Consider the following 13,115-nt stretch of genomic DNA (forward strand, 5'->3'; position numbering starts at 1 on the left):
TAACATCGTTTCAATTTCTTATAATAAATTCCCTTTTATGTGTTTTACATTTAACTTCATTTCTCTATTAACTGTTAAAAGAAAAACAAAAAAAAAACTTTCTATTTACTGTTTAAGAAACGCACTCTCTATCTAGTAAACGAAACTTTGCAACTGATTTCACATGTTCTTCTCTCTATCAATTACAAATAAAGTTTTCAAAAAAATTCGCAAAGTCAACTTACAAGTGCGAAATAATCGAAATTTTCGACACATTTCATATATAAATTACTTACTTCGAAATAAAAAGCTTCCATTAAATTTTTAACTGTACAGTATTGCCAATGCATTTAAACGCTTTTTTCATGCCTCCCGCCCTGCATGCGCATATAATGCATAAACATCCTTTATTATATCCAACATAAGGGTTATAAATTAAGCTGTATTAAGCTAACTCGAAAGCTTGTAACATATAGAAAAATGCATCGACTTAATCAGCACGAATAGCTACAATTAGACGTTTTAGTGTTTTCTCATAAACATGTTACGATGTCATAGGTTTATTTTGAATCAGAAACACTATCCTACTAACACTAAAATTACTATCTTTAGAATGATGTAATTTAATATGAAATAAGAGAATTGAATAAATTCCATCCTCTATCCTCCATTAAGTTGTAATAATAAATTTGCATAAAACCGTATTCGTGTTCGTTTTCATTTGTAGAGATAAAGAAGCCAATTTACTGATAGGCCCAAAATTAGAATTAAAAAACAAATTTTTTTTTTTTTTTGGGTTTTGGGACAAAAAAATTCGTGTAAAAAAGTGAATTTGTTCATATTGATGAAACGTGTTATTTCAAAATCGGATAAAAAGAACCGCGTAAAAAAGAGGTGAGAAAGTACCTTACCATTATTTATGGTATACAATACATGTATAGTTCTACAGCATAGCGAAATTAATAAAACTTATTATGAAAACAGTGAACCTACGATCATGTTTCGCAAATGTAGGATGAACCTCCACTTTGGTACGATGACTTCGTAAATAAGGATTACTTAACGTATAGAAAAAAACATTTCATGTTCCTACGAGACCGGTGCAAGCACAAAAATTAACTTATAAGTGTGGTTTGTGGGCTAAAAACCTCATTTTTGAACATGAAAATGGCATTGCAATTACCCGCAGTGAAAAACGCCAGAGAATCATGACTGCCGATTTTTTGTGGCACAAATTAGATAATTCCGCCTTGCATGATATGTGGTTTTAACAAAATGGTTCAAATGCTAGCCATCTCGTGGCACCATCAGTGTATCACTGCATGTATTCCCCAAAAATGCTTATGGGAGCTTTCCACAAAAATCATGCGATATAACTGCATTGGACTTTTTAGTTTAGAATTATGTTGGAGCATTGGCTTACTTCAATAAATCATCGACTCTCAATGAGTGAAATGAGAGCAAAATTTTTGTGAAAAATAGCAAGAATTGGTGTTCCATGTTTGAATTTTTACAAAATTCGACAAGTAGTCATTTACATGAAATTATTTTTATATAAAAACGCCATGAATACATATCGACAATAAAAGAATTTTCATATCCTTTAAAAAAAAAAAAGAAATTTTTTAAGTGAACCATCACTCAGGGGATGTCTTCTATTTGTTCAGTTTAAGTCAGACGCAATGACCTCTATATTAAAATTAGTAGCTTAGTAACGCGTTAGTCAAATCAAAATAATTCTTTCATCACTATATTAACATTGCAAAAACTTTATAGAATATGAAATTGTTTCAAAATTCTTTATTACTTTAAAAAAACAAAAAAAAAAAAAAAATGTTCAACACAATTACTGATGATAGCCATGTGAAATCGGAAACCATACAAGATGTTGCATTTAAATTAGTCGAGAAACAATTAGGACAACTTCAACAACAGCGTGAATCTAAGGGACGATCAATACTGCTATTGGGCAGTGGAGGCGTTGGTAAATCAACAATTATTAATAAATTTCTTGATCGTGATGAGAATCCTCGACCAACATTGGCTTTACAATTTTCATATGGTCGACGTTCGCGTTCTAGTGAATACGGGCAAAAACAAGTCCTTAATATATGGGAAGTGGGCTCGTTAAGGAATACAGAACAACTTGTAGAAGTAACGCTGAAAGGTCAAAATTTGAGCACTTTTGCTGTCATTATTATGATAGACTTATCTCAGCCTCATTGTATGTTTGCGGACATTGAGAAGGCATATGGACATCTCAGAGATATTTTATCGAAGCTCTCGGCTAATAGTGAAAAGCTGATCACAAAAAAAACTACGGCGATGACGGTAGAAAAAATTCCATTTCCAGTTGTAATCGTTGGCGGAAAGTACGACTTATATATGAATTTCGGTATGAATTACGTTTAACACCATGGAAAATATTGTTGTCGGTGTAGCTATAGCTTTTTTCTGCAATCGACATAATATTAAAAGCATACCACTACGATTATTAAAAAAATTATTTACTTATAAAGTTAGGTTCAACTACTTTCTTATCTTCCGTGAGCCAAACATTAAATTGACCTTATTCTAAACCAGCCAAACCTTTCATCAACAAAAGATTGGATAGAAAAATGCATTTTCAAAATTTTGATGATGTGACTTCAAGAGTAAATGCGCATATATATATATATATATTTATTGTTCTTATTAAGAAAGGACAACCAGACTGCTTACATGAATCTGTTGGATGTTATAAGTGACCGTTGTTATAACCGGATGTTATAACTCCCCTACTAAGATCTATTAATCACACAACGTAATCCCTGAATAAATTGAATGAAGCATCCCTAGGAGGAAAGAAAAAATATTCTTAGATTTCTATATACTTTTATTATCTTTGGAATACGTGGTAGCACCAATCGTACAGCTAACACTTTATAGAAACCTTTGCAATATACAAATATTTACTTGGCATAGTGTTTATTCGAAATTATTTTATTTTTTCAGAACCCGAAATAAAAAAACAAGTTTGCCGATGTCTACGCTCCACGGCTCATTTGATCGGTGCTGCTTTGTTTTTTTACTCGAGTACAACACAAAAGTTTGTAAAAACTCTTCGTGATACTATTATATACCTAGGATTTGGTAGTACATCTCGTCCATTCCGGCTGCAAACAACAGACTACAATGATGCTCTTTCTATATGGTTCGGAACAGATTCCTGGGAAGATATCAATCGTGGTGAAGTATTAGAAAACTTACAACAAATAAATGAAAATTTTTCTTCAAAAGTTCCACAACATCCGTCCCTCAATGACGATTCAATGTCATCGGCGAACTCAGAACATGCTATAGTTAATCCTAGTAAAGATCCAGGCTTCTATGAAAGCGTTATTGATGAAATGCGTGCTCAAAAAGATGAAGAACTACAACAAATTGTTCGCGATACCAAATTACGTCACAAATTTGAAACTCTCTCCGACCATGCATAACAAAATGTTCACTTTAATTAATGTTTTATTAACTAAATATAATCATGCGTTAAATTTTTCCCAAATTATTTTTTGTTTTACTATTTTAAAATGGTAATGAGTTGTAGAGAATAAATAAATAAATATACATAAATACGTATATATTTATTTATATATAAATAAATAAAATAATTATTACTAAGTACAGCAGCCAAGTAACGTCAAAAATGTATCAAAAGGAAACTACCAAACTTTTTATTCACTAAATACGGCCGTGGGTTAAACGATTCCCTCAATTCTTGTTGATATCGCAATTGCCATAATTGGAATGATAGACATTATTATTATTATTCCGTCTTCTTTTTAACATTTCTAAATTAACCAACTTCACACACAGTTCGTCATAATTAGTAGGAGTGTTTAACTTAATTAACGAATAACAAATAGTTAGGATTAAAAATGCTTTAACAAAAATTACATAAATATAAGTCTCACAATAACAAAAAAAGTAACTAAAATGAATATTAAAATAAAATACACGAAATAACAAGCTATCCTTATTGGCAAGAGTTAAACTCCCAAATATTTTCCAATATATCATCGTCAAGTTCTTCAACTGGCAGAGCCTTCAACGTCCGTAACGTTTCCATATAGAAAGTTAACTCTGATGTTACTACTCCCTGCTGAGGTCCGCCATTTTTTACAATACCCAATTCTAGCAACTTCTCTCTTAATTTATCTTTAAAATTGCGATGCACAATGCTGTAGATCGTTTGCATTTGTTTTTCAGGTAGAATGGGTGCAATTGTTTTATGTAATGTAACTAAATGTCGGGATATTTGCCTAAACGACTGCGACGGTATTGGCGGTCGTGATTCCCAATCATTTAGCTCCAAGGCAACACAATCGTACACAATAGTGTATATTTTGTATTCAATTTCTTTAATATGTCCGCGATAATCGTTTTCGACTATCTCATAGCCAGCAACACTTGTAGGGTCCAGCGATTCGAAATGTGCTTTAATTTTCGGCAACAACCACAAGATAAGGTGCAAAGACCTGGAAAGCAAAGCCAAATTCGCGCTCGTAATTCTCTTTAGACCTGCTACGCTTAATGCGCCTATTCCGATTACCAACTGACAGGAACGAGAGTTGAATGTTCGCAATAAATCGACAACATTGCGTGATAGATAACCAGCTACGATTGGTAAAAGCTGGCCATATCGACAATATTCGCATAACATTTGTACCAATAAAAGAGCCGTACCCACCAAGGTATAGGGGACCGACTCAACTAATAGCAGCGGACTAGACGGTGGCATGTCAGTAGCGTCCTCGTAATGCCAATAGGAAGTTCCGCCAGATAGGAAGCTTGTGGAGCTTCTTTCGACTGTGAGCTCAGAAATATCGTTTTCTTCAATGAAGTCGATTAGCTTCTGAAACTCATTTGGAATGTCAACTTTCCGCCAAAGTTCTGCGTCAAGCAAAATCCCCAACTTATGTTTACGTTCACTATGGAAACGATTGGCAAACTTTATTGCTTGATCTTTTAAAGCCATTTTCAAAGGAACCGCAGAAATCCCGCATATATCTTCACAAGCTTCGCTAAATTCTTCAACCAATAATGAAAGGCGACATATATCTTCGAGGGTAGCGGTCGCCTTCTCTAAGCTTTGCGGAGCAATAAGATTTGCACAGCGTCTATGACAATATTGGCATACCACATCGATTAATTCGCCTAACTTTTGATCAACGCACGCTCGGTCTGATTCTGTGAGAAAGGCCTCAGAATCAATTAAATTTACAGCCTTTTCGTTATTTATCCCTATCGATTGGTTGCCATGATTGCTTCCACCTGCCGCTGCAGTGGTCTGCCCCATTATGTATGTAACAGCTTGTACGCGCTCTAAAATGATTAGTAATGCTGCAGTGAGTTTGCCTAACAGACTTATCCATTCAGCAATTGAAAGATCTTGCGCCTCCTCTCCCGTCCCTGTTAGACATATTTCTCTCTCACTAGTGGATATAAATTCAATTATTTGTTGCTTTATTATAGCCCGAATAGTTGCGATTGCCTCCTCTTTGTAAGTATCCACAAAACTGAAATTCTTTTTTCGCAGCAGACCCATTACGATGCAGACAAGTTTGTCCTCCTCTGCACATGTACTATCTGTTTCCTTTAGCATATCACTTAGCGGCCTATTCAAATCTCCTGTTACGTATTTTACAAACTCACTTGTTAGCATTTTATCAATTAGTTTTTCCATTTCCACTAACTGCATAGGTAAATGTTTGAAGCAGTGAACACCGTTAAGTTCTTGAGTAAGAATTTCTTGGGTGGTACCAATTAAATCCAGCGCAGCCACATAATCTTGCGTCCCTAAAAGTAATTGCAACATCGGTTGAGTTTTATGAACAGTCGCCATTAGACACAATTTATCCAGCACATCTTCAAAATTTTGGCGGCGTTTTGCGAAGCACAAGACACGGAAAGTATCTATGACTACAGATTTATGAAGCATTTGGAGGGCAGCTCGTAATGCTTGGACACGTCTCGCAGCTTCTTTCATTTCGATCATTATAGCATCTTGGGAGGTCATCGCATGAAAAAATGATGCCGACTTTTGAGAGACTTGCTGAGCAATTTTAACCTCTACAATATCTAAATAATGCGATAATTTTTCTTGAACTACACGACCAGTTTTACGCCTCTCTTCTCCGTTTGATTTTTCCATAATACCAGGAAATACTTGCGAAAATGTAGAAGCATTTTGCAAATTTAGGGTCTCTTTTAAAAATATTTCGGGTACTGCGACGAAGCTAACACCATGAGTTGGCGAGGTCGATACAATTCCATTGCACGCCAAAGATTCGCCTTCACGATGCAAGTTCAAGTTCTGTTGCATTGTAAAATGATCATGCCGTCGATAACGCTTACCTATTTTTGATATATACTTTTCAAAGTCACGATAAGTAATTTCAGGTAAATACGTTGAAGACGATATATGGCTTTTTTCAACAAAATCAGCTCCCCATTTTTTAGTGAAAAGATTGACTTGCTTGCCGCGTAATGGATCATTTAATACGGCAGGCAGGTTCTGAGCTGCCGAGAATACGGACCATTCAGGAGGCATTCCACGGGAATTTTGATTTACATGATATTTATTTACATGAGCATCATAATCTCGATCAGAAACTCCGTCCAACGGTAGAGACGGACATACACCATTAAAGCCGTATCGACATACAAAAGAACCACCTTCTCGGGTACAATGTCGCTCCCGTAAATGCCTAGATATGAGAACAAAATAAATTGCTTATGTATATAAAGAAACAAAATGACATACTTTACAAAGTCCGAAACACAAGCAAACTTTAAACAAGGACAATAATAACACGATTCCCACGATTCCCAGCTGATATTTTCGTACTTAATCTCCGTAAATTTAGAATATTTAGGATTTGAAGTCACGTTCGATGTACTCTCAGCTAAGCCTTGTGCCACGTCCATCATTATTTGACTTATGAAACAAATCCACTCCTTATCAAGTTCATCAACTTCACGATATTTTTATATCAATTTCTTTACATAAAAACCGAAAAATAATTTGTATAATTTGATTGCCTTCTGGAAGTTATCGTTTTTCTTTTTTTTTAAATCGTGCTGCCACCTGCAAAAACTCTGGGGAATTCTTTTAAAGGTTTGCTAAAATCGCAAACATGGCTGCTGACACATTGAAGCTTCGCTTATATTCCCACGTCCGGGGCAGAAATTTAATATGTAAATTGTAGAAATTTATAAGTTAGGGGATGACGCAATGAGGCGTCATGCCTTCTTTCGGATCGGGACTCCAACTTTGTGAACTTTTTACAATACTTTATGGGGATTGACAAATCCTACGGTTCTGCGTGCATGTATACAAATAAAACAAAAAAAAAACGCACTCTCTCTTTTTTACTACTTATCCATTACTGCATATAGGTAATCTCATTTTTACATAATGTTATTGCCTAAGTTATACTATTAACTAAAAACCTAAACTCTTCTCGTCTCTTTGCTGTGTGTATAATTTCACCTATAGTTCTTAGGCCTGCCCAATTTGGAATTACGTAGCCACGAGATTTAGCGTCTACCCAAGCCTCCACTTCGATACGGCCTTCCACCATCAATTGTAGAAGTTGACATTTTTTCCACGTATCATGTGTGAAAAATACGAAATTTTTCACATTTTAATAAGTTTTAATAGTTCGCACTCATAGTCTATTTTTCTCAGGGCGTCAGCATTGGATATACAATCTGCCCACGATGTATTCAGAATTCTACGGTAAGACCGCATCTCAAAGGCTTTAATTGTACCTATTTATAATGTCCGGGATTCTAGGACGTACAAAGCATTTCAAGAAACGGAGATGAAGGAATAAGTTAAGTGTTAAAATTTTATGATATTTCCCGTATGTTGAATCTTCGTGTAATATGGATCCACGGTATGCAAATTTGGAGACCTTTTCTATATTTTGGTTATTAATTGATAGAGTGGAGTTTATACTCAGCTTACGATCATAAATATGCTTTTGCAATTCATAATCCAAAGTTGTTACTTTGATCATATACAGCTTGAACCATCGCCTGCACATCCTGTACCTTATCCGCTGGGATAGTTGCATCGTCAATTACTTCAGAATGCTGAAATACTAACTAGAGAATAAACTACCGCTCGAAATGGATAAAACAAAAAATTAGAGCAGCTTAATGAAGAATATGCGAAAGATTTAAAGAACGCTATTGATAATAAATTAGAGGAACTTAACAAGAATTTGCAAGAAATTTAAATATCTTTCAAAACTTTTGCCTAAAATCTGAAGAGGTAATATATACGTTATAACCGAAATATTAATGGGGAAAAAACCGATTAAAAATAGAAAATAATTTGCACGATATCCTTTTTTTAATGACTCTATAAGTACTTGTTTAAATGCTATAATAACATAAGTCTTTAACAATTGAATTGATAAATTTCTCATAATTTTGATATTCTAAATGTTTGTCCATTCTGCAGACTCTTTCTAAAAAGTTAATGTTAATAAAAATTAAAGAACGGTAACGTTAAAACCGGTTATCTACTTTTAATACAATAATGCCGCATAAAAACATATACATAAACCAAGCAAAGTTGAAACAAATCTCTCTTTTAAAGTTGCGTTTGTAAACAAACATCTGCAGAGGAAAAACATAAACAGCTGTTGAAAATAAATTATTAATTGCAAAGTTTGAAAAAATTAGAAACAATCACTTCAACATTCAAATTAATTTACTATTTTATAGCCGAATAGAAATTCTACATCATTTTCTATTCGTTTCATTTTGCATGCTTGTTTATTGCTTACCATATGTAGTTCAATTATACAAAACACAATTTGGCCCTCATTTTTCATGCAGTTTTTATTCTGCCTAAACATAGTTAATATTCATTCACAGAGATTTTGTATCATGAAAAGCCGGTAGAGAGGTTTCGCGCAGGCTTAGTAAATGCAAGTTTTTAATAATAAAAGTCTTTCCGTCGTTTTTAATTCTTTGCTTAAAATTTTTTGAATGATAGTAAAGATTGTAAAGGGCAAAGGTGTGTGTATATGAGATATATAGAGAATGATAGCAGTAATAATAATTATAAAATATAATAGATATATATAATAGTCATAAATAAAAGAAATAGCAACAACCTCTTCAGAATGTAAGCAAATAAAATATGCACATACACACACGCACTAACAAAATCGGAAAATATACAAGATTGCAAGATGCAACAACAAAATCAACATCTTTTGACGATTCGATATGTAAACAAACAAACAAGTACGAATAAATGTAAACAAAATTTGTATCCCTGTCATCAGATTGTTTTATGAATCCAAAAACGCTATCAACAACATGTTGATCCTTTGTTGATGTTATCGCATACTTACTGAGTAATTCCATAAACTAACACTAGGACATATAAGCCACAAATCTATTGGTTTAGTCCATCTCCATTCAACAAACCAAAAAAAAATAAATAAATAAAAATAAACTAACACTACACATTTTAATTTTTTTGTGTTTGAAAAAACTACAATAATAAAATGCGGCTTAATTTAAGTCAAAGTAATCAACTGTCACCGATTTTTGAATTGCAAAAAAGTAAATTTTTTGAGTGGAACTATAAACTAACCTTATTAGCTTAGTCCTGTCAATCTCAACAAATCCAAAAATAAAATAAAATCCGATTAGTTTTCAATAAATTTATGTTAGACAAACTTTCAGACAGAATGGTCATTTCTTGTTAATCTAAGTATTTAATTTATCGGATAAGAACGTATCTTAATGTGAATGTGCTGTGTAAGTTTTATCATTATGGAAAGTTTGAAAGTTCAGCTACGATTGATAAGCTAACGCAACTTTTTCCATTTTAATAATTTTGGCATTATTTATTCAACAAAATTTCTTTGTCAAGATCTATAGAAAAAACTGAACATATTTAGATGTCACAGAAAATGATATCTGTCTCAATACTTCCAAAAAGCATAAGCCCACTGGCGCTATTTATACGAAAAATGGGTTACTGAAAAATTTATAAATGTGAATAACAATTTTTTATATAAAGAACGATGCAACGGTACAAGGGTTGAAATTAGCATATTTCAATGAAGTTACACTAACGTATTCCTATTTGGGAACGCTCTCGAATAAACATAGCAACTACCTTTTCCTGAGTGTGCCCTTCACGCACCTTTCTTGAAAGAGCAGACTATGACAAATGAACAAGTTTCATGACCAAGGCAATCTATTCGGAAGTTTCATCCACCTTAAAATTTCTATCGCGCGGGCATTATATTTACAAAAATATTTTTACAGGGTCGAAAGTTATAGACGAAAATATGAAAAAATTATCCGTTTTTTCGTAGGTTGGCTTAGTTTCTCGTTTATGGTGGGCTTGTATGTGGGCAGATTGCAAACTTGTCTTCAACATTGGATACCTGATCGATCAAGGCGGGTTCGGGCCAAATTTCAGTGACCGTGGCAAGTCGACAAAAATACGGAATCAAAATGACACCTTCTGGTAAAAGTAGGTTTACGCAAAACGTCGTTAGTTCTCGTATTAACTAAAGTTATTTCGATTATAGCAAGGGCAGCTTGATCGCTTTAGCCTGTGAGCGTCTCAAGAATCTGTATAACAATAAAAGTGACTCATACAACAAGAATTTATATAACACGGAACGAATTTACCACGCCTAGGCGTCATTTGAATTCATTTAAATCAACTTGACAGGCGATCTTAGTTCACTAATCTTTTAAGTAACTTCCTTCCTGCTTATCTGCACAAAAAAAAAAAATAAAACAAGTAACATATTTAAGATTAAGATTTTAAATGATTTTTCTTTAATCAGGATGTTATGCCTTAGTTTTCTTATATGCTTTTTTTGCTTCTTTATCCTTTTGGTCAATTAGTCTGCGTTTTTTCTTAAGTAACCACTCTTCCTTTTCCTTCACTTGTTTTTCTCGTATCAATTTGCGGAATAAATTTCGATGCCGCGGTTTTACCATACGAGCTTGTAGACGATGTTCATCGATTTTGTTTTTTCGCAACAAACGTTTATCCTCTTTACAAATCTTACCAGATTCGACAGACATATTCTTTTTCTATAAAAATTAAAAAATATATTTGTTATTGCGTTAAATTAATGCCACATTTCACCTACTTCATGTAAACGTCGTTTTTCTTTTTCATTTGCTTTGGAATTCTTCTCCTTGTTTTCTTCAATACCATCTTCAGATTTCTCCTCGTGTACACTTTCAACAAATTGGTCCACTTCAGCATTTTCCTCCTGATAAGCTTTTTCAAGTTGAAAATCCATGAAATTTTGTGAAACTTCAGAATTGACCGGTTCAACATCGTTTTCAGGCGATTCTTCATCACTCTGTTCATGAACCTCAATATTCGCAGGATCGTGTATCTCCTCTGGCGGTATGTAGGCATCCCGATTGGGTTCGACGAAAGGTGACAGGTGAGGCGGTAGGACAACACCAATGAAGTATTTACTAGTGGGCAACAGTTGGCGTTTGTTCACACAATCAAATACCCACTGGGGCTGTATATAATCACGCGATATATACTGTTTATTAAGGCTAGGTCGATCGACAATTTGATGAGTAATAGTTTCATCAGATTCATCAAATGTAGCACCGGAAAACACTGTTGAATCCCAAGACACTCTTGCACCAAACGATCGAAGCAAAATGACTAACGGTTCGCGCGGTACTTCGCGATTGATAAAAAATTTCAAGCCTTTGAAAAGAGATTTCAGACGAGCTATTTCTTGAGCTTCTTTTTTCATTTTTAAAATGCGTCTTGAATCACCGTCCTGCTCTAACAACTCTAAATCAATCACATTATCATCTTCATCTTCAGCTATTTTATCAGTGCGTTCTAACTCAAAGTTTAAGGCAGCAATGCGATCAGATATGAATGAAGATTCATCATTTAACGTCTCCTCAGAGTCTTTAAGTACCCCAACAGGGAACTGCGGTGGATACGCCAAATTTTGGCTATGATATAAACGATAGTTTGCAAAGCCTAACATAATGGAATAGAACTCTACAAAGATAGACATGACCTTAAAGTCTACTTCCTCCTTAGAGTGTGGTTTAAATGGATAGTAGTGTGGTACGATCCAAGTCACCTTCTGGCCTTTAATGTCAGCTTGAAAATAAAAGCCTTTGATCGAGATGAAAACCTTTCGTAAAGATTTTGAAGCTATAATATAATGCAAGAACTCGATAGTAAGACGACGGCAGAGAGCAGACTGGTCTCTGGGGATCAGACGTAATGAAGGAAAGGTACTAAATAAAAATAGTAAAGTCAAACAATCATCCAAATCCTTGATTGCATCTATAAATGTAGGATAACGTTCTTTGACTATATGATCGATTTTTAGCTCAGGATATTGGGCCAAACGTCTTTTCAAGTTACGAAAGTCTTTAATAGCACGATCACGGCCTGTTTTCTTTGCAAAAATCTAAAAAAGAACAATTAGTTACTCCTTCTCTCAAAAGGGTGCACTTACCTTGTAGTCACGCAATGTCCAAACTATAGGCTCATGTAAGAGAAAGCGTATATCTTTTGCATGATATAAAATCTTAATGTCAGAAGAGCCTTTTTGGGCACGTCGTCTGTGTTTTGGCTCTCGGGGATATACGCCCTTAATTATGCACAACCGACGAAAGTCATTTAATGATAGTTGCAGTTTCCGTAAAGCAGCTCTCCTGGTTATATACTGTTTGGCTTCGCCAGACTCGTACTAAGAAAATAGAGGTAAGCATTCATCATTAGAGAGATATATTAATTTAGTAGAATAATTACTTTTCTTGGTCGTCGCATTTTTACAACAGTTTATCAACGGTCAAATTACTAAGAAATTATAATTTTTACAAAACAAATTCACACACGTGTGCTTTTAGAAGTAATTCACTACATATGACATTTCAAGATTAGGGTTACCAACTCTTTTGATTTCCATAGCGTAACATTAATGTGATTATATATGGGCGAATGGAAAATACACGAAGCAACTGTGCACGAATATTAGACGTCTTATCTTGTAAATAGCTAAGGAGGAACATAAAATGAAATCGAGCTCGCTTGT

General features: G+C 34.2%; 3 protein-coding genes across 3 annotated transcripts; 1 reads left to right on the top strand and 2 right to left on the bottom strand.

The window, feature by feature from the left end:
• Positions 1-1,812: 1,812 nt before the first annotated feature.
• Positions 1,813-3,499, top strand: LOC119632952 (cytoplasmic dynein 2 light intermediate chain 1). Its single transcript, XM_038026116.1, has 2 exons — positions 1,813-2,374; positions 2,974-3,499. The coding sequence occupies exons 1-2, from the start codon at positions 1,813-1,815 to the stop codon at positions 3,456-3,458; spliced, it is 1,047 nt and encodes a 348-aa protein (XP_037882044.1). The 3' UTR covers positions 3,459-3,499.
• Positions 3,500-3,645: 146 nt separating this feature from the next.
• LOC119633900 (vacuolar protein sorting-associated protein 54) lies at positions 3,646-7,059 on the bottom strand. The gene is made up of 2 exons (XM_038027715.1): positions 6,785-7,059; positions 3,646-6,728 (listed from the first exon to the last, which is right to left on the bottom strand). Exons 1-2 carry the CDS (start codon positions 6,949-6,951, stop codon positions 3,995-3,997), a joined length of 2,901 nt encoding a protein of 966 aa, XP_037883643.1. The 5' UTR covers positions 6,952-7,059; the 3' UTR covers positions 3,646-3,994.
• Positions 7,060-10,828: 3,769 nt separating this feature from the next.
• LOC119633230 (pescadillo homolog) lies at positions 10,829-12,941 on the bottom strand. The gene is made up of 4 exons (XM_038026662.1): positions 12,833-12,941; positions 12,537-12,770; positions 11,172-12,488; positions 10,829-11,112 (listed from the first exon to the last, which is right to left on the bottom strand). Exons 1-4 carry the CDS (start codon positions 12,848-12,850, stop codon positions 10,864-10,866), a joined length of 1,818 nt encoding a protein of 605 aa, XP_037882590.1. The 5' UTR covers positions 12,851-12,941; the 3' UTR covers positions 10,829-10,863.
• Positions 12,942-13,115: the final 174 nt, after the last annotated feature.

Source organism: Glossina fuscipes, unplaced genomic scaffold (assembly GCF_014805625.2).
Source record: "Glossina fuscipes isolate IAEA_lab_2018 unplaced genomic scaffold, Yale_Gfus_2 2, whole genome shotgun sequence".
Lineage (NCBI taxonomy): Eukaryota > Metazoa > Arthropoda > Insecta > Diptera > Glossinidae > Glossina > Glossina fuscipes.